Source organism: Aegilops tauschii, chromosome 2 (genome assembly GCF_002575655.3).
Source record: "Aegilops tauschii subsp. strangulata cultivar AL8/78 chromosome 2, Aet v6.0, whole genome shotgun sequence".
Taxonomy (NCBI): Eukaryota; Viridiplantae; Streptophyta; class Magnoliopsida; order Poales; family Poaceae; genus Aegilops; species Aegilops tauschii.
In genome coordinates this window covers 443069921-443094398 of record NC_053036.3, presented here as the reverse complement: position 1 = coordinate 443094398, position 24478 = coordinate 443069921, and the positions used below count along the sequence as shown (strand labels likewise).

General features: G+C 51.5%; 1 protein-coding gene across 1 annotated transcript; it reads right to left on the bottom strand.

The window, feature by feature from the left end:
• Positions 1 to 16443: 16443 nt before the first annotated feature.
• LOC109781085 (uncharacterized) lies at positions 16444 to 17169 on the bottom strand. The gene has a single exon (XM_020339662.1). It carries the CDS (start codon positions 17167 to 17169, stop codon positions 16444 to 16446), a length of 726 nt encoding a protein of 241 aa, XP_020195251.1.
• Between the last annotated feature and the right edge of the window lie 7309 nt (positions 17170 to 24478).

Below are 24478 nucleotides of genomic sequence, written 5' to 3'. Positions count from 1 at the left end.
TTTTATGCATCTTATTTTGCTTAGTACGGCGGTAGCATTATAAGATGATCCCTTAACTAAATTTCAAGGTAGAAGTGTTCTCCCTGAGTATGCATCGTTGCTACAGTTCTTCGTTTCGAGACACCACGTGATGATCGGGTGTGATAGACTCTACGTTCACATACAACGGGTGCAAGACAGTTTTGCACATGCGGAATACTCGGGTTAAACTTGACGAGCCTGGCATGTACAGACATGGCATCGGAACACGGGAGACCGAAAGGTCGAACGTGAATCATATGGTACATATGATCAACATAGAGATGTTCACCATTGATGACTACTCCATCTCACGTGATGATCGGACATGGTTTAGGTTATTTGGATCACGTATCACTTAGATGACTTGAGGGATGTCTATCTAAGTGGGAGTTCTTAAGTAATTTGATTAATTGAACTTAATTTATCATGAACTTAGTCCTGATAGTATTTGCATATCTATGTTGTAGATCAATAGCTCGCGTATAGCTCTCCTGTATTTTTTATATGTTCCTAGAGAAAACTAAGTTGAAAGATGATAGTAGAAATGATGTGGACTGGGTCCGTGATCTGAGGATTATCCTCATTGCTGCACAGAAGAATTATGTCCTTGATGCAACACTAGATGACGAACCTGTTGCAGGAGCAGATGCAGACGTTATGAACGTTTTGCAAGCTCGGTATGATGACTACTTGATAGTTTAGTGCACCATGCTTTATGGCTTAGAACCGAGACTTCAAAAATGTTTTGTAACGCCACGGAGCATATGAGATGTTCCAAGAGTTGAAATTGGTATTTCAGACTCATGCCCGTGTCGAGAGGTATGAGACCTTTGACAAGTACTTTGCCTACAAGATGGACGAGAATAGCTCGGCCAGTGAGCATGTACTCAGAATGTTTGGGTACTACAATCGCTTGAATCAAGTGGGAGTTAATCTTCCAGATAATATAGTGATTGACAGAATTCTCTAGTCACTATCACGAAGCTACTTTAACATTGTGATGAACTATAATTTGCAAGGGATGACGAAAATGATTCCCGAGCTCTTCACGATGCTGAAATCGGCGAAGGTAGAAATCAAGAAAGAGCATCAAGTGTTGATGATTAACAAGACCACTAGTTTCAAGAAAAAGGGCAAGGGAAAGAAAGGGAACTCCAAGAAGAATGGCAAGCAAGTTGCCACTCCCATGAAGAAGCCCAAAGCTAGACCCAAGCCTGAAACTGAGTGCTTCTACTGCAAAGGAAATGCTCACTCGAAGTGGAACTGCCCTAGATACTTGGCGAATAAGAAGGATGGCAAAGTGAACAAAGGTATATTTGATATACATGTTATTGATGTGTACTTTACTAGTGTTCATAGTAACCTCTGGGTATTTGATACCGGTTCAGTTGCTCAGATTAGTAACTCAAAATAGGAGTTACAAAATGAACAGAGACTAGTTAAGGGCAAGGTGATGATGTGTGTTGGAAGTGATTCCAAGGTTGATAAGATCACCATCGCACACTCCCTCTACCTTCGGGATTACTGTTGAACCTAAATAAATGTTATTTGGTGTTTGCGTTGAGCATAAATATGATTTGATCACGTGTATTGCAATACGGTTATTCATTTAAGTCAGAGAATAATTATTGTTCTATTTACATGAATAAAACCTTCTATGGTCATACACCCAATGTGAATGGTTTATTGAATCTCGATTGTAATGATACACATATTCATAATATTGATGCCAAAAGATGCAAAGTTGATAATGATAGTGCAACATATTTGTGGCACTGCCGTTTTTAGGTCATATTGGTGTAAAGCGCATGAAGAAACTCCATGCAGATGGAATTTTGGAATCAATTGATTATGAATCATTTGATGCTTGCAAACCATGCCTCATGGGCAAGATGACTAAGACTCCGTTCTCTGGAACAATGGAGCGAGCCACTGACTTATTGGAAATAATACATACTGATGTACGCGGTCCGATGAGTGTTGAGGCTCGCGGCGGGTATCATTATTTTCTAACCTTCATAGATGATTTAAGCAGATATGGGTATATCTACTTAATGAAAGACAAGTGTAAAACATTTGAAAAGTTCAAAGAATTTCAGAGTGAAGTGGAGAATCATCGTAACAAGAAAATAAAGTTTCTACGATCTGATCGCGGAGGCGAATATTTGAGTTACGAGTTTGGCCTTCATTTAAAACAATGCGGAATAGTTTCACAACTCACGCCACCTGGAACACCACAGTGTAATGGTGTGTCCGAACATCGTAACTGTACTTTATTAGATATGGTGCGATCTATGATGTCTCCTACCGATTTACCACTATCGTTTTGGGGTTATGCATTAGAGACAGCTGCATTCACGTTAAATAGGGCACCATCTAAATCCGTTGAGACGACACCGTATGAACTATGGTTTGGCAAGAAACCTAAGTTGTCGTTTCTTATAGTCTGGGGTTGCGATGCTTATGTGAAAAGCTTCAGCCTGATAAGCTCGAACCCAGATCGGAGAAGTGCGTCTTCATAGGATACCCAAAAGAAACTGTTGGGTACACCTTCTATCACAGATCCAAAGGCAAGGTCTTTGTTGCTAAGAATGGATCCTTTCTAGAGAAGGAGTTTCTCTCGAAAGAAGTGAGTGGGAGGAAAGTAGAACTTGATGAGGTAATTGTAACTTCTCTCGAATTGGAAAGTAGCTCATCACAGAAAACCGCTCCCATGATGCCTACACCAACAAGAGATGAAGCTAATGATAATGATCATGAAACTTCAGATCAAGTTACTACCGAACCTCGTAGGTCAACCAAAGCACGTTCCACACCAGAGTGGTATGGTAATCCTGTTCTGGAAGTCATGTTACTAGACCATGATGAACCTACGAACTATGAGGAAGCGATGATGAGCCCAGATTCCGCAAAATGGCTTGAGGCCATGAAATCTGAGATAGGATCCATGTACGAGAACAAAGTATGGACTTTGGTTGACTTGCCCGATGATCGGCAAGCCATAGAGAATAAATGGATCTTCAAGAGGAAGACGGACGCTGATAGTAGTGTTACTATCTACAAAGCTAGACTTGTCAAAAAAGTTTCTGACAAGTTCAAGGTGTTGACTACGATGAGATTTTCTCACTCGTAGCAATGCTTAAGTCTATCCGGATCATGTTAGCAATTGCCACATTTCATGAAATCTGGCAAATGGATGTCAAAACTGCATTCCTTAATGGATTTCTTAAAGAAGAGTTGTATATGATGCAACCAGAAGGTTTTGTTGATCCTAAAGGTGCTAACAAAGTGTGCAAACTCCAGCGATCCATCTATGGACTGGTGCAAGCATCTCGGAGTTGGAATATACGCTTTGATAAGGTGATCAAAGCATATGGTTTTATACAGACTTGTGGTGAAGCCTGTATTTACAAGAAAGTGAGTGGGAGCACTACAGCTTTCTGATAAGTATATGTGAATGACATATTGTTGATCGGAAATGATGTAGAATTTTCTGGGAAGCATAAAGGAGTGCTTGAAAGGAGTTTTTCAAAGAAAGACCTCGGTGAAGCTGCTTAGATATTGGGCATCAAGATCTATAGAGATAGATCAAGACGCTTGATAAGACTTTCGATGAGTACATACCTTGATAAGATTTTGAAGGAGTTCAAAATGGATCAGTCAAAGAAGGAGTTCTTGCATGAGTTGTAAGGTATGAAGTTGAGTAAGACTCAAAACCCGACCACGACAGAAGATAGAGAGGGAATGAAAGTCATTCCCTATGCCTCAACTATAGGTTCTATAAAGTATGCCCCGCTGTATACCAGACCTATTGTGTACCTTGCCATGAGTTTGGCAAAGGTGTACAATAGTGATCCAGGAGTAGATCACTAGACATCGGTCAAAATTATCCTTAGAAGACTAAGGAGATATTTCTCAGTTATGGAGGTGATAAAGAGTTCGTCGTAAAGAGTTACGTCGATGCAAGCTTTGACACCGATCTAGATGACTCTGAGTCTCAATCTAGATACATATTGAAAGTGGGAGAAATTAGCTAGAGTAGCTCTGTGCAGAGCATTATACACATAGAAATTTGCAAAATACATACGGATCAGAATGTGGCAGACCCGTTGACTAAACTTCTCTCACAAGCAAAACATGATCACACCTTAGTACTCTTTGGGTGTTAATCACATAGCGATGTGAACTAGATTATTGACTCTAGTAAACCCTTTGGGTGTTGATCACATGGCGATGTGAACTATGGGTGTTAATCACATAAAGATGTGAACTATTAGTGTTAGATCACATGGCGATGTCAACTAGATTATTGACTCTAGTGCAAGTGGGAGACTGAAGGAAATATGCCCTAGAGACAATAATAAAGTTGTTATTTTATATTTCCTTATATCATGATAAATGTTTATTATTCATGCTAGAATTGTATTAACCGGAAACTTGATACATGTGTGGATACATAGACAAAACATAGTGTCCCTAGTAAGCCTCTACTAGACTAGCTCGTTAATCAAAGATTGTTAAGTTTCCTAACCATAAACATGTGTTGTCATTTGATGAACGGGATCACATCATTAGGAGAATGATGTGATGGACAAGACCCATCTGTTAGCTTAGCATAATGATTGTTAAGTTTTATTGCTATTGCTTTCTTCATGACTTATACATATTCCTTTGACTATGAGATTATGCAACTCCCGGATACCGGAGGAATACCGTGTGTGTTATCAAACGTCACAACGTAACTCGGTGATTATAAAGATGCTCTACAGGTATCTCTGAAGGTATTTGTTGGGTTGGCATAGATCGAGATTAGGATTTGTCACTCCGAGTATCGGAGAGGTATCTCTGGGCCCTCACGGTAATGCACATCATAATAAGCCTTGCAAGCAATGTAACTAATGAGTTAGTTACGGGATGATGCATTACGGAATGAGTAAAGAGACTTGGCGGTAACGAGATTGAACTAGGTATGAAGATACCGACGGTCGAATCTCGGGCAAGTAGCATACCGATGACAAAGGGAATAACATATGTTGTCATAACGGTTCGACCGATAAAGATCTTCGTAGAATATGTGGGAGCCAATATGAGCATCCAAGTTCCGCTATTGGTTATTGACCGGAGAGGTGTCTAGGTCATGTCTACATAGTTCTCTAACCCGTAGGGTCCGCACGCTTAACGTTTGATGATGATTTGTATTATATGAGTTATATGATTTGGTGACCGAATGTTGTTCGGAGTCCCGGATGAGATCACAGACATGACAAGGAGTCTCGAAATGGTCGAAAGGTAAAGATTCATATATAGGACGATAGTATTCGGACACCGGAAGTGTTCTGGGGTTACCGGGTACGTATCGGGTCACCGAAAGGGGTTTCGGGCTACCCCCGGCAAACTATATGGGCCTTATGGGCCAAGAGGGGAAACACACCAGCCACAAAGGGGCTGGTGCACCCCCCCATATGGGATGGCCAAATTGGAGAATGAAAGGGGAAGGAGGAAAGGAAAAAAGGAATAGGATTCCCCCTTCCCCCTCTTCCCTCCCTACTCCGAATAGGAATAGGAAAGGGGGAGGCCGAATTGGGAGGTGCCCAAGTAGGATTCCTCCTAATTGGGGTGCCCCCTTGGCTGCCTCTCCTCCCCTTCAACCTATATCTATGAGGGGGGCACCGCTAGAACAAACAACAAACATTGCTAGCCGTGTGCGGCGCCCCCCCTCCACAGTTTACGCCTCCGGTCATATTCACGTAGTGCTTAGGCGAAGCCCTGCACGGATCACTTCACCATCACCGTCACCACGCCGTCGTGCTGACGGAACTCTCCCTCAACACTTTTCCGGATCAAGAGTTCGACGGACGTCATCGAGCTGAACGTGTGCAGAACTCGGAGGTGCCGTACTGTCGGTGTACAAAAGTAGGGGCTCTCTTTTTGACCCCTTTACTTGTGCACGGGCAGTCAGAGCCGCGCCCACGGCCACACTTAGCAGGGCAGAGGAGGGAAGCCGGAGCACAAGACAGCCAAGGCAACGCCAAGACCAAAGACACAAAGGGAAAGAGGGCGAGGTGGACTCCCCCGGCAAGACCCTTGCCGGGACGGCCTCCGCAGCCCCGGCAAGAGCCTTGCCGGGGCAACTTGCCTGACGCCAACGGAGCGCGCCTCCCTTGAGCCCAGGGGTTCCAACGCCATCAACCACATTGGGACCAAGGCTCGGGAGGCACCTCCGTGGTGGCATGCAGATCTTTGTCAAGATCATAAACACACGAGATCAGATGAGACCAGAAGACGATGACCCTCGGCGGGATCCTAGCCGAGGAAATGCACAAGACCCCCGGCAAGATCCTTGCCGGGGACGACCACGACGCCACGGCAAGACCCTTGCTGGGGCCCCGGCAAGATCCTTGTCGAGGACATCAATAAGGCCGCAGCCGGGCCCACGTCTGCCAAGACTCCACCACCGTCCCCATGCAACTGCTAGCTCAACCAGCTGGGCAGGCGCCTGCGTGGCGACGTGCGGCCTCTATGCCAACTCAGCAAGCACCTGTGTGGTGGCAGGCAAATCTTCCTGAAGACTCCGCCGCCGCGCCAGCACAGCAACCAGCCAACGTGGCACACCAACGCCTCATCAGCTCGGACGCGCGTCGGAACCAGGCGAGGCCGCGACAGCTGGGACGAGCTTCCTTGCCATCCCCGATAAAGCAAGAGGGGCACGTCGGCAGCGCATTAAATGCGTTTGTCCAACGGTGCCAGAGGATAGACTCATCCACTGTACACCTTTCCACCTCTTGTGTGCCACTGTGGCAACCCCTTTTGTCTATAAAAGGAGGCTCGAGGCGTCTAGGAGAAGGATTCGGATCTTTTGGGCAAGTTACACCCCGTAGCTAGCTCAAAAACACAAGAAACTGAAATACATCCACCAAAGCAGGACTAGGTGTCGTGGTACTAAGACTGACGGTACGAAGGGGGTAGGTAATGGAGAGGCAGGTTCTAGCTACGGTGAAGTTGTTGACAAGTGTTTTACGAGTTTAGGCCCTTCTCTGAGGAAGTAACAGCCCTACGTCTCGGTGCCCGGAGGCGGTCGACTGGATTATGTGTATGAATGTTACAGGGGGTGCGAACCCTTGTGCCTGAGGAGGGGGTGGCTTATATAGAGTGCGCCAGGATCCCAGCCATCCCACGACGTCAAGGGTTCAATGTAAGTTAAGACAGGGCGTTACAGGTAACGCTAGCTATAAAGGACTATAAATGATCATTAAAACTACAGAGTAAATGCTCAGCTGTTGTTGTAGAGTGACTTTTAATCTTCTCCGCGTCGAGTGTCTCCTGGCGCGGTCGAGTGCTTCGATTATTCCGAGTGGAATGTCTTGAGTCGAGTGAATGATGGTGTCTCTCTACTGCTGTTGGCTTTAGGGCGATGCCCTTAGGAAGGGTATATAGGACAGGCCTATGACCCTACCCTAGGTATACAACCCCATCATTAGCCCCCGAATGGTTCAGGGTTTGAGTGGGGAAGGAGTTGGAAATGCTTCCGGTTGGACTTTGATGTCTTGTGAGAGTCTTGTTGAGACGGACCGATTCAGAGTGAAGTTGTCGACTGCTTTTCCAGTCGCCTTGATCCATTCTTGACTTGCGTCGAGTGAACTTTTGCCGTTGGGTCCCGAGTGCAGATACGGGAGAAAATCTTTCGTCTGATTTAGCGGGATTCGAAAATTGGGAAGCGCGCGGGGCGGAGGTGTCCGTAACGACCGGACTGGATTAGGCAAGGGCGCCTTGATCACCGCGCTGCCTTTTTCGCCACGTACCAAGCGGGCGCCAGTTGCGGGATCCGGTGAAATCGCCTGGGGCCACCGGTCAGTCACTCGGCACCAGCTCCATATAAGGTTTTGGACTGGGGTTTTTGCTACAGCGCTTCGTCATTTCCCTTCTTCTTCCTCTGCTTCCTCCGCCGCACTCCTCTGCTTCCTCCGCCGCGCGTCCTGTAGCCCTAGTTCCGCTGTGCCGCCCAAGCTTCAATCTCAGCAATGGGAAAGGACAAGACGGTGGCTCTGGAGCGCGTGAAGAAATCATTGGCGAAGGCGAAGGGCAGGACGCCAAGCCGGGGCGGTTCTTTGTCGAGGGTTGGCTTGCCGCGTGGCTGGATCCAGGGAGACTGGATCTGGTCGACCATCACGCAGGACGATCTCCTGGACATGGCGCGAGAGGGCTTGCTTATTCCGGGAGAGGCGCGGCTTCCAGGGATTGAATCTGAACCACAGCCGCAGCCTGGTGAGTGCGTCCTCCTTGCTACGCATCTGGATCGGGGGTTTTCTCTGCCGCCACACCCCTTCTTTCGGGCGTTCTTGAACTTCTTCGGGCGCAACTCCACCATTTCACCCCCAACTCCATAGTCTATCTTTCTGCCTTTTTTTCCTTGTGCGAGTGTTTCCTGGGCTGTCGACCGCATTGGGGGCTATTCAAGCACATCTTCACATGCCGCTCTCAAACGGTCAAGAAAGTCACGCCGAGTGACAAAAAGAACAAAGTCGTCCAGATGTGCGGGGGTCTGGCGATCCAAATGAGAGGGAAGAGTTGTTTTCCGCCCATGACACTTCCTGAGTCGGTTCGGGGATGGCAATCGACCTGGTTCTATTGCCAAGACAAAACGACCCCAGGACACTCGACCGGCCTTCCCCCTTTTTCCTTGGCCCGGGTGGAAAGGCCTGCTGCTCTGAAAGTGGCTCCGGAGGAGAAGGCGCAGGTGAAGGTGTTAGTCGACATGGTCGTGGAGCTTGTCCGAGAGGGAGTAACTGGCATGGACCTGCTGGAGACCTTCATCAAGCGGCGCATCCAGCCACTTCAGTACCGAGATCACCCTATGTGGTTGTATACAGACCCCAATGACACCACTCGGATTCACCCGGAGGAGATCTCAGAGGAGATGTTGGAGGTGCAGCTGAGGTGTATCACTAGCAGTAAGGACAATCCCAGAGGGTCCCGAAGGATCGCTCCTCTCAGCAACCAGTACGAGGTCGACAAGGTACGATCCAAAGCCGTCGAGTACTTTGTTCAATCATCGCGCCACTGCTGATTATCAGTCGACTGACGATTATCTTGCTTGTTGTCTTTCAGGAGATAGTTGAGTGGTACTCGATGCCGAATGGCGAGCAGAAGCCAAGTGGGGACGAAGAAGGAGGGAGCGCGGAAGAAAGCGGCGAGAGTGGCGGCGAAGAGGAAGGGAGCAGCGACGACCAGAGCGACGAAGACGATGCCGACTCCCCGCCTCGTAAGGCCATTCGATCCAAATCCATCCACGATCCGTTAAACGATCGTGGCAAGGTTGTCGCGCCGACCAGTCGGCTATCCAAACGCCCTCGACCAGTTTCTCCGATGCCGATGGAAAAGGCGCCGAAGCAACAGAAGGCCTCATCGTCCAAGCCAGCCAAAGCTTTGACGAGGATCAAAGTGGTCATCCCCACTGTCTCTGCGTAAGATCTTGAACTTGAACTCCTCAATTATTGTGAACTGAGTCTTGGTCGATTCTCTCCTATGGCCGACTAAAATTTTGACGACTGCAGTGCTGCAACCTCGGATATCTCTGACCCGAAGAACAAGGGCGAGGAAATGGAAGACGCTGCCACCTCCAACCTTGGTACAGTTCTTCGCAGCTTCATCTGGGTTGGTCAGACTTGCTATGGGTCGATTGCTTTTCTCATGTTTCATTTTTCTTTCTGCAGCTCCGCGTCAAGTTATCAACCTCCCCGACGATGATGAGGAAGCACCTCTGATCGCTCGGAGGAACAGGAGAGCACCAACGGGGAAGGCACTTCAGTCGACGCCTGTGGCGGAGTCGGCGGCCCAGGAGGGAGGCAACGTCACTCGACCTGCGGCCACCATTGCTGCTCCTTTGACGAGTACTCAACCTTCGTCATCGACTGCGCCGTCGGCTGTGCCACCTCCGACTGAAACCCCTTCACTCTTCGCTGCACACCATGTCCCGGAGGATCAAGTGGAGGCTGCAAAGGAGGCTATACGCCAAGCAGGTTTGATGATGGAGCAGATGAAGGTGGTTCGGGAGGCTAGCCAGGCTGCCTACGACGCCAGTTCAGCTCTTCAAAGCAACGTCCAGGTTAGTTGATGTTTCACTGACTCGTCAGCTTGCCCTGTTAGGATATGGTACCTGAAAACTCTTTCCAAGACTTTTTTTTCATCTGTCTGTGTTTCGGGTCTGTACACCCAGTGGGTGTTTCTGATTTGTCTTGGAGTTATCCTTTTTTCTTCGGTCGACTTAGTTGAGTCGACTGACTTTCCAGTGGGGGCACGTTGAGTGCACCCACTGGGTGTAGTCCCCGAGACCATGGTTGACTGCGGGCAGTCGACTATGGCCTGAGCAGTTGAAATTCTTCGCTCGGCCAAGGCAGACCTTGCCGAGTGGTATCTGAACCAGTGGGGGCATGCTAAGTGCACCCACTGGGTGTAGTCCCCGAGACCGTGGTCGACTGCGGGCAGTCGACTACGGTCTGAAAACTGTTCGACTCTTTTGTCTCTTTTTTTTACTCGGTCTAGGCGGACATTTCCGAGTGATATCTGAACCAGTGGGGGCACGCTAAGTGCACCCACTGGGTGTAGTCCCCGAGACCGTGGTCGACTGCGGGCAGTCGACTACGGTCTGAAAACTATTGGATGTTTGATTCGGTAGTAGTCTTAGAGCTGTTGGAATTTCCATTTATTGCTCGAAAGCAATTAGACTGTAAGCTCGTCGACTGACTGCTCATTTTTTGCAGAAATCCTGTGCGCTCGGGGCTCGTTATGCCGATCTGGAGAAGAAGCAAATCCAACTCGACCTGGACTTAAAACTTGCTCAGGAGAATCTGAAGAAGGCTCAAGATGGAGCAGCTGGTATGTTGGGTGAGGATTTAGTTTACTGTCTTTGTCCTGTCCTTCCATCTCTTGCTTTGACTCGACTGTTATCTCTTGCAGAGAAACTGAAGGAAGCTCTGGAGAAGAAGGACCGTGACCTGGCTGAGGCACAGAAAGCGGCACTTGAAAAGACGAAATTCGCCGAAGAGAAGCTGGCCTCAGTCGGAAAGCTTGAAGAAGAAAACGCCAAGTTGAAAACTGCACTTGAGGAGGCCAACAAAGAATCCACTCGACTGAAGAAGGACAAGGACGCCTTGACAGATAAGGCCAGCGAGTTGTCGCAGAAGAGGAAGGATCTGGAGGTCTATTTGGGTGGGCTTTCCCAAAAACTGTCTCTCATGCTTGAAGGTATCTTCTTTTCGATTGTTTTATCATTGTCGATTCATCAAGCTTCTGTGGACTCACATTCCATTCCTGCACATAGAGTTTTGCCTAAACTTTGAAGAGGAGACTGGGTGGGTGGAGACAAACTTGGACCCCATCAACTCCCCCATCAAAGACGAAGCTGCCATGCACGTGCTCCGACTGGAGTCCCGTCTGTCGAGCGTGACTGACTACATCGCCCGACTGAAAGTGGCGGTTTCCCGAGTCGACTCAACTCTCTGGCCCAACACTACCCTTCAGAACGACTTGGAGTCTTTGATGGTCCAACTCAACCAAGTTCCGGATAGAGTGCTGGAGTGGAAGAAATCCTCTGCCCGCTGCGGAGCTAATGTAGCCTTGTCTCTGGTCCGGGTCCACTGCAAGGACGTGAGGGAAGATAAGCTCGCCGCGCTCCAGGTCGCCAACACCAAGAAGCTCAACTTCCAGTCCTTCCTGGAGACCTTCATTGACGCAGCCACTCGGATCGCTGACGAAATCGACTTGGATGAGTTTGTTGAGCCTGCTAGTCCTCCCGCTGCGGAGTGAAAAACTTTATGCCTTGCTTTGAATTTGCCTCGGGATGCCGAGTGGTTTTGTAACAGTGAAACTTCTTTCGGGCTTGGGCCCGAGTACTATCTTTTAAATTCGCCTCGGAATGCCGAGTGATCCTGTAACCATAAACTCCTTCGGGCTTGAAGCCCGAGCTCTTTTGTCCATGGTTGGGGACACTTTTAGACGTATCCGAACTTGGTTTATTTCCACATTTGCTCGTGTTTTGATCTCCGAGTGGAACTTGTTTTGCACCCGGACTTATTATGAATCTTGCGATGAAACTCTGAGTTGAGAGACTTCAGTCGACTTGCACCTCATCGTCCTTGCGGATAAGGATGGAGCGCGCGTTGTACTTGTGGCGGAGCTCAGAGGAGAAGGCAGCAGTCGACCTGCACCTCGTCGTCCTTGTAGATGGAGCGCACGTTGTACTTGTGGCGGAGCTCAGAGGAGAAGGCAGCAGTCGACCTGCACCTCGTCGTCCCTATGGATATGGATGGAGCATACATCGTACTTAGGCGAGTACTGGACTGCAGCTAAGCCCCCGAGTGTGAGGGTTGCTCACCACTCGGTAGGATTTTAATAACTTAGGCGAGTACTGGACTGCAGCTAAGCCTCCGAGTGGGTGGGTTGCTCACCACTGGGTAGGATTTAAATAACTTAGGCGAGTACTGGACTGCAGCTAAGCCCCCGAGTGGGAGGGGTGCTCACCACTCGGTAGGATTTTAATAACTTAGGCGAGTACTGGACTGCAGCTAAGCCTCCGAGTGGGAGGGTTGCTCACCACTCGGTAGGATTTTAATAACTTAGGCGAGTACTGGACTGCAGCTAAAACCCCGAGTGGGAGGATTGCTCACCACTCGGTAGGATTTTAATAACTTAGGTGAGTACTGGACTGCAGCTAAGCCCCCGAGTGGGAGGGTTGCTCACCACTCGGTAGGATTTTAATTACTTAGGCGAGTACTGGACTGCAGCTAAGCCTCCGAGTGGGAGGGTTGCTCACCACTCGGTAGGATTTTAATAACTTAGGCGAGTACCGGACTGCAGCTAAGCCCCCGAGTGGGAGGGTTGCTCACTACTCGGTAGGATTTTAATAACTTAGGCGAGTACTGGACTGCAGCTAAGCCCCCGAGTGAGAGGCTTGCTCACCACTCGGTAGGATTTTTGTTTTTGAAACTTAGGCGAATCGAATTCGCAACTAAGCTCCCGAGTGGGAGGCTGACCTTCCACTCGGTAAGATTTTTGAAAACTTAGGCGAAGCGGATTCGCAGCTAAGTCACCCACTGGGGGATTTTAGACACAAATATAAGCAACCACAAACATTTTGATAAATCGAAAAACTCTTGTCTTTGATAATCAAAACTACAAAATGCATCTTTTATTACATCCTGACCGACTGAATGCTCAAGTGTAAAAGGGGTGGAGCAGCTCCGCATTCCAAGCTCGGGGCTCGTCTCTCTTGTGCTCAACATTGTACAGATGGTATGCTCCATTGTGGAGTACTCTAGTGACGATGAAGGGACCTTCCCAGGCAGGAGCAAGCTTGTGTGGCTTTTGTTGATCTACTCGGAGAACCAAGTCTCCCTCTTGAAAGGCTCGACCTCTCACATTCTTGGCGTGGAATCGTCGTAGGTCTTGCTGATAGATGGTCGACCGGATCAGGGCCATCTCTCTTTCCTCTTCCAAGAGGTCAATTGCATCTTGCCGTGCTTGCTCTGCTTCGTTTTCTGAGAAAAGCTCGACTCGGGGGGCATTGTGGAGCAAGTCACTCAGGAGTACTGCTTCAGCTCCATAGACTAGGAAGAACGGAGTTCGACCAGTCGACCGGTTTGGAGTTGTTCTTAGACCCCATAAGACTGATGGAAGTTCATCAACCCATGCTCCTGCCACGTGCTTGAGGTCACGCATCAGTCGGGGTTTCAAGCCTTTAAGAATCAATCCATTTGCTCTCTCTGCTTGTCCATTCGACTGAGGGTGAGCGACTGAGGCATAGTCGACTCGTGTTCCTTGAGAAGCACAGAAAGCTCTGAACTCATCAGAATCGAAGTTCGATCCATTGTCAGTGATGATGCTGTGAGGAACACCATATTTGAAGGTTAACTCTCTGATGAAGGTAACAGTAGTGCTGGCTTCAAGGTTCTTGATAGGCTTAGCCTCAATCCATTTAGTGAATTTGTCGACTGCCACAAGCACATGGGTGAATCCGCTTCTTCCAGTTCTGAGTGGGCCGACCATGTCCAAGCCCCAGACTGCGAAAGGCCAGACGAGTGGAATGGTCTTTAGGGCTGACGTAGGCTTGTGAGACATGTTGGAGTAAAACTGGCATCCTTCACACTTGTCCACTATCTCCTTTGCCATCTCGTTTGCTCGAGGCCAGAAAAAACCTGCTCGGTATGCTTTGGCCACTATGGTCCGAGAGGACGCATGGTGACCACAGGTCCCCGAGTGGATATCATTGAGGATCACTCGACCTTCTTTTGGCGTTATACACTTCTGACAGACTCCAGTCGTACTCTCTCTGAACAACTGCCCTCTGATTACTGTGAAGGCCTTAGATCGACGGACGATCTGCCTAGCCTCTTCTTCATCTTCTGGGAGTTCTTTCCTGAGAATATATGCAATATACGGTACTATCCAGTCGGGAGTGATAACCAAAACTTCCATGATCAAGTCGACCACGGCGGGGACTTCTACTTCAGTCGGATCTGTGGCACTCTTCGGTTGTGGGGGCTCTTCAGTGAAGGGATCTTCTTGTACTGAAGGTGTATGTAAATGTTCCAAGAACACATTACTAGGAATGGCTCCCCTCTTGGAACCTATCTTTGCCAGATCGTCGGCTGCTTGGTTTTTCAGTCGGGGTATGTGATGAAGCTCCAACCCATCAAACTTCTTCTCCAGCTTTCTTACTGCATTGCAATAACCTGTCATGGCTGGGCTTTTGACGTCCCATTCCTTCATCACTTGACTGACTACCAAATCTGAGTCGCCGTAGACCATGAGGCGGCGGACGCCGAGTGAAATGGCCATACGTAACCCATACAGAAGTGCTTCGTATTCGGCTTCATTGTTAGAAGAATCAAAGTGAATCTGGAGGACATAGCTGAGTTTGTCTCCTCGGGGGGGATACCAATACTACCCCAGCACCGGAACCATTCAACATCTTAGAGCCATCAAAAAACATGGTCCAGTGTTCCGAGTGAACTTGAGTCGGCAGTTGCTGTTCGATCCACTCGGCCAAGAAATCAGCTATTGCTTGGGATTTGATTGCTTTCTTTGCTTCAAACTCAATGCCTAAGGGAAGGAGTTCAATCGCCCATTTGGCCACTCGACCAGTTGCATCTCTATTGTTCAGAATCTCTGATAGTGGTGCGTCGCTGACGACTGTAATGGAATGATCAGAGAAATAGTGAGCAACCTTCTTCGCAGTCATGTATATCCCATACACAAGCTTCTGATAGTGTGGATATCTTTGCTTCGAAGGGGTCAAAACTTCAGAGAGGTAGTACACTGGGCGCTGAACTTTGTATGCCTTTCCTTCTTCATCTCGCTCGACCGTGAGCACAGTACTAACAACTTGTCCAGTGGCTGCAATGTAAAGCAGTAAAGGTTCTTTGCTGATTGGGGCAGCTAACACCGGCTGGGTGGAAAGCAGGGCTTTGAGCTCTGCAAACGCTGCTTCAGCTTCATCAGTCCACTCGAACTTGTCAGCCTTCTTCATCAGTCGGTAAAGAGGAAGCGCCTTCTCACCAAGGCGAGAAATGAATCGACTTAGAGCAGCCAAACATCCAGTCAACTTTTGGACATCATGCACACGCACAGGGCATTTCATTCGGAGTATGGCACCAACTGTTTCTGGGTTAGCATCGATCCCTCGTTCGGAAACGAGAAAACCGAGTAACTTTCCGCCAGGGACTCCAAACGTGCACTTTGCTGGATTGAGCTTGATATCATACTTTCTGAGATTTGCAAAGGTTTCAGCGAGGTCAGCCAACGGGTCGGAACCCTTTCGTGACTTGACCACAATGTCATCCATGTATGCCTCCACATTCTGACTGATTTGAGTGAGCAGGCACTTCTGAATCATCCTCATGAATGTGGCCCCTGCATTCTTCAGGACGAACGGCATAGTGACATAACAGAAGCATCCGAATGGCGTAATGAACGCCGTTTTTATCTCATCGGGTCCATACAGACGGATTTGATGGTACCCGGAATAAGCGTCCAGAAAGGACAATCTCTCGCATCCCGCAGTCGAGTCGACGATTTGGTCGATTCGGGGGAGAGGAAAATGATCTTTTGGGCAGGCCCGATTGATATGCTTGAAGCCAATACACATGCGGAGTGAGTCGTCCTTCTTGGGGACCATGACAACGTTGGCAAGCCACTCGGAGTGGTAAATCTCTCTGATGAACTCAGCCGCCAGGAGCCGAGCCACCTCTTCACCAATGGCTTTCCTCTTCCGTACGGCGGACCGACGAAGATGTTCCTTGACTGGTTTCACTTTTGGGTCGACTCACAAACGGTGCTCAGCCAGTCCCTGGGTACACCCGGCATGTCAGCAGGCTTCCATGCGAAGATGTCCCAGTTCTCATGGAGGAACTGGATGAGCGCTTCTTCCTATTTGCTGTCAAGGGTGGTTGAAATGTGAGTCGGGGCAGCCTCTGGGTCAGTCGGATGGATGTGAACTGGCTTGGTTTCACCAGACGACTGAAACACAGAGTCGGTTGCCGGCTTCTTGGAGCGTAGCAAATCACTCGAATCTGCATTCTTCTGATATTCTTGCAACTCGACTACTGCCATTTGCGCATCAGCGATCCTGGAGCCCTTCTGGAAGCACTCCTCTGCTTTCTGCCGATTGCCGGTCACAGTGATCACTCCCTTAGGGCCAGGCATTTTCATTTTGAGGTATACGTAACATGGTCGAGCCATGAAACGAGCATATGCGGGCCTGCCCAAGATTGCATGATATGCGCTTTGGAAATCCACGACCTCAAAAGTCAATTTTTCTTTCCGGTAATTCTTGGAATCACCGAAAACCACATCTAGTGCAATTTGGCCGAGTGAATGGGCCTTCTTGCCAGGGATAACTCCATGAAAGCTCATGCTGCTCGTGCTGAGTTTGGACATCGGAATGCCCATCCCCTTCAAGGTCTCCACATACAGGATATTCAGGCCGCTGCCACCATCCATCAGCACCTTAGTCAGTCGGGTGCCCTCAACCACCGGGTCGACCACCAACGCCTGCCTCCCGGGGGTGGCAATCTGCGCTGGATGATTAGACTGGTCGAATGTTATGGCGGTCTGGGACCACTTCAGATAGCTCGGTGTTGCCGGGGCAACCATGTTCACTTCTCTGTTAATCACTTTCAGTCGACTTTTGGTTTCGACATCAGCAAAAATCATCAAAGTGGAATTGACGTTGGAAAAACCATCGTCATCTTCATCCTTATCATCACACTTATCCGACTCTTTCTCCTTCTCTTTGGGCTGTTTATCGCGAAACTGCTGGATCAGGAGTCGACACTGTCGAGTGGTATGCTTTGGGTAAATGAAATTACCCTCTTCATCTTTCTTGGTATGAATATAGCATGGTAAGTCCAACACATCGTTGCCATCTTGATCCTTCACTTTTTTGGGGTTCCATGGCCCTTTGGGCTTCCCCTTGAATTTTCCTTGGGTCACTGCCAATGCCTCACCAGGAGCCGCTGGTTCAGCTTTCCGTTTCTGCTTCCGACTGGAATTCCCTCCTCCAGCATCCTGGGCGACTGTTTTATGCTTGCCGCTCCTGAGTCGGTCTTCCTCTTCGCCATTAGCATACTTGGTGGCAATTTCCATCATTCGACTGAGGGACATGTCCCCAGTCCGGCCAAACTTCAGATTCAACTCTCTGTACTTAACGCCTTCTTTGAAGGCGCAGACTGCCTGGTGATCTAACACTCCTTCCACCGTGTGGTTCAAAGTGATCCACCTCTGAATATAGTCTCTCAAGGTCTCGCCTGGCTTCTGAACACAGGACTGCAATTCTGTCAACCCTGCCGGTCGCTTGCAAGTGCCTTCGAAGGTCCTAACAAACACTCGGGCCAACTCATCCCAACTGTCAATGCTGCCGGGTGCCAGTTGATTCAACCATGCTCTGGCCGATCCTTCCAGCATCAAAGGGAGATGTTTCATAGCTACATCATCGTTCCCTCCACCAATCTGTACAGCCACTCGGTAGTCCTCAAGCCAAGTGTCAGGCTTGGACAACCCAGTGAATTTGCTGACTCCAGTCGCCAACCTGAAGTTGGGAGGAATCACAGCTGCTCGGATGGCTCGACTAAAACACTCGGGACCAGAAACATGCACTCTGCTTCCAGTCGGTTGATCTCTGGCAGGGCCTTACCTGTATGCTCTATTCCTGTCGACCAGACTTTGAACAAGAATGGATCTCGCATCAAAACCTGGCCCTCTGGGGTCGACTGGAACCCTTCGTCCACCACTGGGAGGACGTCTGTCATCATGCTGCCGAGGCGCATAAGACCCGCTCCTCGGAGGGGTGGGCACTCGACGCCTATCATCTTGGACACGGTAATCTGGCTGCTCATGGTACCTGTACCGATCTCGTCGGTCTCCACGTCCCTCACGCCGCAGGGGCGATTTTGGGCTATGGGCCGACTGTACTGTGTCTGCTCTCACAGACTCACTGTGGATCCTATTGCGCGACTGGGACACCACTGTGTTCAACTCCCCAGCAGCCCGAAGCAAGTCTCTGATCTGTGCCAAGCCTCTGCCAGCCTCTGATTGGGAGGGTTGAATCGACTCCGCTATTCGGGTTGCTGCTGCTAGATTCTGAATTGGAGTTCGGTATACCTGAGTCGGCGGTGGAAAAAGTTGACGTCGATTGTATTCCGGGCGTCGCTCCCGAGCCCGCTCGTCCAGCGCATGCTGGAGGTTCTCCAGTCGAGTGCGCTCGGCCAGATTGGCCAGGCGCGCTTCTTCCAAGGCCAGGGCCTCGGGGGTCTCTCCAACGATTGGAGTGTGAAGTGCATCCATGTTGCGGCGACGGAGCTCTTCCCTCCGCCGAGAGGAAAGAGATTCGGGGCGGTATTCTTCATGAACGCGCGACGGATCGCCGCCACCGTTTCCGCCATCATTGCGGTCGAAGCCTGGAGGACTGCATGGTCCGTCGACCATCAGGACTTCTGCCGCAGGGTCGCTGCTACCGCACTCGGATGCGGTCTCAACGGAGCCAGTCGACAGATCGAACAGGCTGTAAAGATTTTCATCGGGCTCAATTGCCGCGACCTGTGGGGCGGCCGACTGACGAGCCGCTGCGTGTCTCGCCCACCACTGGAGCCGCGACCGACCAGAACGCTTGCGCCGGCGGGTAGCGGGGAGCGAGGAAGCCACAGGTGCCGACCAATACTGGGTCGACGGCTGGCGGAGAAGAACGCCACGGACGCATGCGCGAAAGTGCGTAGCTCTGCGGACGGGGAGCGCATCGACGTCGAGTGGTGCCTCCTGGAGCCAAGCGGAGTCGTCGGCGACGAAGGTGAGCGCTCCGAGACGGATCTCGCGCCTCTCGGCCAAACCTCCACCGGAAACCATGATGATGGGAGTCGGAGAAAATGCAACTTTCACCGAAAAAACGCTAAAACACCGGCCCCATGGTGGGCGCCAACTGTCGTGGTACTAAGACTGACAGTACGAAGGGGGGTAGGTAATGGAGAGGCAGGTTCTAGCTACGGTGAAGTTGTTGACAAGTGTTTTACGAGTTCAGGCCCTTCTCTGAGGAAGTAACAGCCCTACGTCTCGGTGCCCGGAGGCGGTCGACTGGATTATGTGTATGAATGTTACAGGGGGTGCGAACCCTTGTGCCAGAGGAGGGGGTGGCTTATATAGAGTGCGCCAGGACCCCAGCCATCCCACGTCGTCAAGGGTTCAATGTAAGTTAAGACAGGGCGTTACAGGTAACGCTAGCTATAAAGGACTATAAATGATCATTAAAACTACAGAGTAAATGCTCAGCCGTTGTTGTAGAGTGACTTTTAATCTTCTCTGCGTCGAGTGTCTCCTGGCGCGGTCGAGTGCTTCGATTATTCCGAGTGGAATGTCTTGAGTCGAGTGAATGATGGTGTCTCTCTACTACTGCTGGCTTTAGGGCGATGCCCTTAGGAAGGGTATATAGGACAGGCCTATGACCGTACCCTAGGTATACAACCCCATCACTAGGGTATTATGCATCTCCGCGGCCCAAACCTGGGTAAACGATCTGTGTGCTTCCTGTCAGACCCGCTCTTTGCACAACCCCGCGCCCGCCAACCGTAGAAGGGATCCCAGTGATTCCATAGGTGTCGATTTCCCCGACATCTTTGGCGCGCCAGGTAGGGGGCACAGTTGTGAAAATGCGGTCTCGCGGTTAGCCTAGCAGTTCTTCATCTCCATGGCTCCCAAGAAGAAGGCGATCACGGCGATCGGTTCATCCGGAGCCGGACGACCCATACCAGTGCGGGCGAGCGGTGGGGCGGTCGCGGACGGAAGCCGAAGCACGGCCCGCGAATACCCACATCGCTCTCGCAGTCAGAGCCTGGCGAGCGGCGTCGTGCGTGCGCGAGACAATGGGCCGCACGCCGCCAAATCAAAAGACGGAGCCGGGCCCCCCGCAGGCGGCGCGGGGCCCTCCAAGGGCGGCGCCGGGCCACCTACGGGCGGTGCGGCGACCTCCAAGTCGCCTACGCCGGCGCCCGCGATGCGCTCTTCCCAGGGTGTGCGCGACGAGCAGCGCCACCACGCTGGGGACCCCGGGCGCCGCCGTGGGAAGAGTCTCGTGCATCACTCGCGGGACGGAGGAGGCCAACATGCCCGTCGAAGCACTGGCAAAAATGGCGTGCAGCCGTAGGGCCGTGATGGAGCTCCTTCTAACATGGTTAGGAGTCGGAGCGCGTCACGGTCCACGTAGCTTTCGCCGCCGCCCACGCTGGCAGAAGCTTTGGCGCGCGTGCAGTTGCTCCTCGACTTCCCTCCTGCTGTGGAAAGGCTCGACGAGTGGAGAGCCACCATCCGGAGCCTCGTCGGCGTCGCCAACAAAGATGAGCCACGGCCGGCAGGGCCCTCAGGCCGGCGCTCCATCGAACCACCGCACGCCAACGGTGGAGGGGCCGGGGGTGCTGCGGCCACGGTGCACTCTCCACCTCCACGCCAGCCACCGCGGGTGTCGATTCGTCGTGATGACGCTTGTGATAACATTTCCATAGCGTCGTCCGACCCACGGACCCACCGCGACCAGCGCCAAGTTCTTCGGGAGTAAGCCCATGAAGACGCTCGAACCACCATCGAGCGCCGGCGCAATACACGTCACCAGTCAGATAGGCGGGCGGGCCCCGCTATGGACCACCAAGCACCGGGAGGCTCCGGCGGCCTACCTTACGAGGTGGGTTGCCCAGCCTTTACCCGTGAGCTGCGGACATTCCAGTGGCTGACACACCGCACGTTCAAGCCCGACGTCGGCGAGAAGTACAACGGCAAGACCCACCCGTCGGAGTTCCTCAACATCTACACCATCGCGATGCAAGCCGCTGGAGCTCGCGGTGACAAGGTGCTTCCCAATTACTTCCCGTTGGCCCTGAAACCCAATGTCATGTCTTGGTTGATGCACTTGCCGACGGATTCCATTTCTTCTTGGTCAGATCTGTGTCATGAGTTTGTTGGTGCCTTCACTAGAGGCCACCAAGCTCATGGCCAGGCGAGCGATTTGCACATCATTCCCCAGAAGGATGGTGAGAACCTGCGCAAGTACATACAGAGGTTCACCCGAGTGCAATACAACATCCCAGATGTTCATCCCGCCGTCGTGATCAGCGCATTCCATCAGAATGTGCGCAACCGCAAGATGCGCCAAGTGTTGGCGATGAACAAGGTCAAGGAAGTACCCCGGCGAGGACGCCGGCGCGGAAACCGACTCTACGGACGAAGACACTGCCGCCCCGACGAAGAAGGGTCGGCGCCGCAACAGGAAACGCAAGGGCAAGGCCGTGCTTGCCATCGAGGGATCCGACGACACCGGCACTGCCAAGAAGGCCAAGGCAGATGACCCCAGCAAGGAGATTGCAGGGTGCGCCGCTTGCCGGGCCTTGGCAGCTGCCGACAAGCCAGGAGGCTCCGACAAGCAATATTGCAAGATCCACCGCACCAAGGGCCACGACCTCCAGAACTGCCGACAAGTCGAGCTGCTTGCTGAAAGGCAAAAAGCCGAGTATGAGAGGCAGGACAAGGAGAAGGGTCAGGATTGTGCCGAAGGATCTGGCATGAAGCATGGCGGTCAAGGAGGCCGCCGCGGCAAGGATAACCAGCAAGAGAGGCCCGCTCGGGGCCGCGACAAGAAGCAGGAAGACGATGATCATGACGAGGACGACAAGTTCGGCGAGCATGAGTTCTCGAAAGCTACGGAGGCCATATGCGTCGACGGTGGCGCCTCGCTGCATACCTCTCACCGCCAGCTCAAGCAGTGGGCGCGTGAGATCATAGCAGCGGAGCCATCGTTCGACGCTCAAAAGCCACTGAAGTGGTCCAGCACGCCTATCATCTTTGACACCGAGGACCACCCTGATCGCACAACTGCGGTCAGGTGTTTGCCATTGTTGGTTTCACCAACGATACGCAACCTCAAGGTGACAAAGATGCTAGTTGACGGCGGGGCTGGTCTGAACTTGATCTCGCCCGTTGTGATCAAGAGGCTGCAAATTCCTGATGGAGACCTCGAGGAGACGGGCATGTTTCAAGGGGTCAATCCGGGAAAGAGTCAGTCGAATGGTAAGGTCACGCTGCCTATGACGTTTGGAGGCGAGTTGAACTACAGGACGGAGAGGATTGTCTTTGATGTAGCCGAGATCCCCTTGCCCTACAATGGGATCCTCGGCCGCCCGGCACTAGCCAAGTTCATGGCGGCATCACATTACGCCTACAACACGCTGAAGATGCCTGGGCCGATGACCATCATCACCATCCCCTCCGACAATGTGACGCCCGGATAATTAAGCTACAGTAACCATCTGCTAATGATGCCACGTCACCTCGATTACTGTTGCTAATCTCGGGTTAGTTCAAAACCGGTTCAAAATTCAAATTCAAAATCAAGTCAAACAATTAAAGCTTTCAAAAGTCAAAACTAAAATGTTCTTAATGTGACAAATAAATCATGGATAACATTGGTGGAGAAACAACATCTTTATAAAATAATTAAATACCCTAAAGTGATTAAAACAACAGCAAAAACAATTAATTATACTCCTATTATTTTTTAAATAATACTAAACTATTTTAGCTAGGTGCCAAAGTTATTGTGGCAGTGATATAATTAATGATATTATTTTAGGTGCTAATTGAATGTTTTACAAAACTAAAACAATTTGGGAAATGAAATTATAACAGAAAAGAAAAATAAGAAAAGGGAAAAGGCTAAACAAAGAAATAAAGTAAAAGAAAAGAGAAACAGAACCCCCCCCCCCCCCCGCGTTGGGCCTCAGCCCAGCTGGCCACTCCAGTCGGCCCGGCTGGACCGGCCCACCCCCACCTCACCTACTAACCCGCTGGGGACACCGAATCCCTAGCCCACTACCCCCACTCCTCCCCCCGATCCATCTCGTCTCCCCCACCCCGCCCCCGAGTGGATCTGGATCGGGGCGCTCGCCGCCGCCGCCGGCCGGAACCCCCCCCCCCCCCCCCCCGCCGGAGCCGCCCCGCCACCCCACCATCGTCGGTGCTGCCTCCCCGTCTCTTCACCACGCCGGACCCCCTCGACCTCCTCCCTGACGGCCTCCCCAAGCTACGCTGCGCCCCGTCGCCGCTCGCTGTCTCAGGAGCCACCTCGCCGACGACGCCCCACCGCCTCTTCCTCGACGGACTGCTTCCCCTCCGGCGCCGTCGTCCCCGACCCCCCTCCACGAGCCCCGCTGCCTAGACCCCACCGCCCCGTGGTGAGGCCCTGGCATCCCCTCCTCTTCCCCTGCTCCGGCCACTTCGGCCAGGGCCTCGCTCACCGGCGCCCGCACGCGCGCGCATGTCCCTGACCGCGCTCGCCCACTTCCCCTCGCGCGCGCTCACCGCTGTCGGGCCGCGCGCTGCTCCGCCTGGCCGCGCCCGTCGCCCCGCGCCGACGCGCCTCGCCTGCGCCGCTCGCTCGCCGCGCCACCGCCCCATCCCCCCCCCCCCCCGCATCGCTGCGCCTCGCCTCCCCTGCATCCCGCTGCCTCGCCTGCGTCGCCCAGCCGCGCCGCCAGCCTTTGCCCCGTCGCGCCGTGGCCGTGTCGGCTCCGCCCTTCACTGTCGCGGCATGACCGCACGCCCGCGCCCCTGCTCACTGCCCCGCGCGGCCTCGCCGCCACCGCTCCGCCGTACTGCCCCGCCGCTAGCCCCACGGGCCAAGGCCGCGCCGGCGGCCACTTCCGGCGCCCGTGGCCACTCGGGCTTCGCTCGGGTCGGGCGCCCGCGCGCCCATGTGCCCGCTTAGGCCCCAGGTGCCACTGACCCCTGGGCCCGACCCCCCTGGCCCACTGACAACGGGCCCCACGCCCTTAAAACGTTTTAATAATAATAATAGTAATAAAATTTAATTAAAAATAAATAAATATATAATAAATAATAATAATAATTAATTAGTTAATTAAGATAATTAATT

Coding starts and splice junctions, on each gene's coding strand:
- LOC109781085 (XM_020339662.1), bottom strand. CDS start 17,169: ATGGTTGCCCCGGCAACACCGAGCTATCTGAAGTGGTCCCAGACCGCC.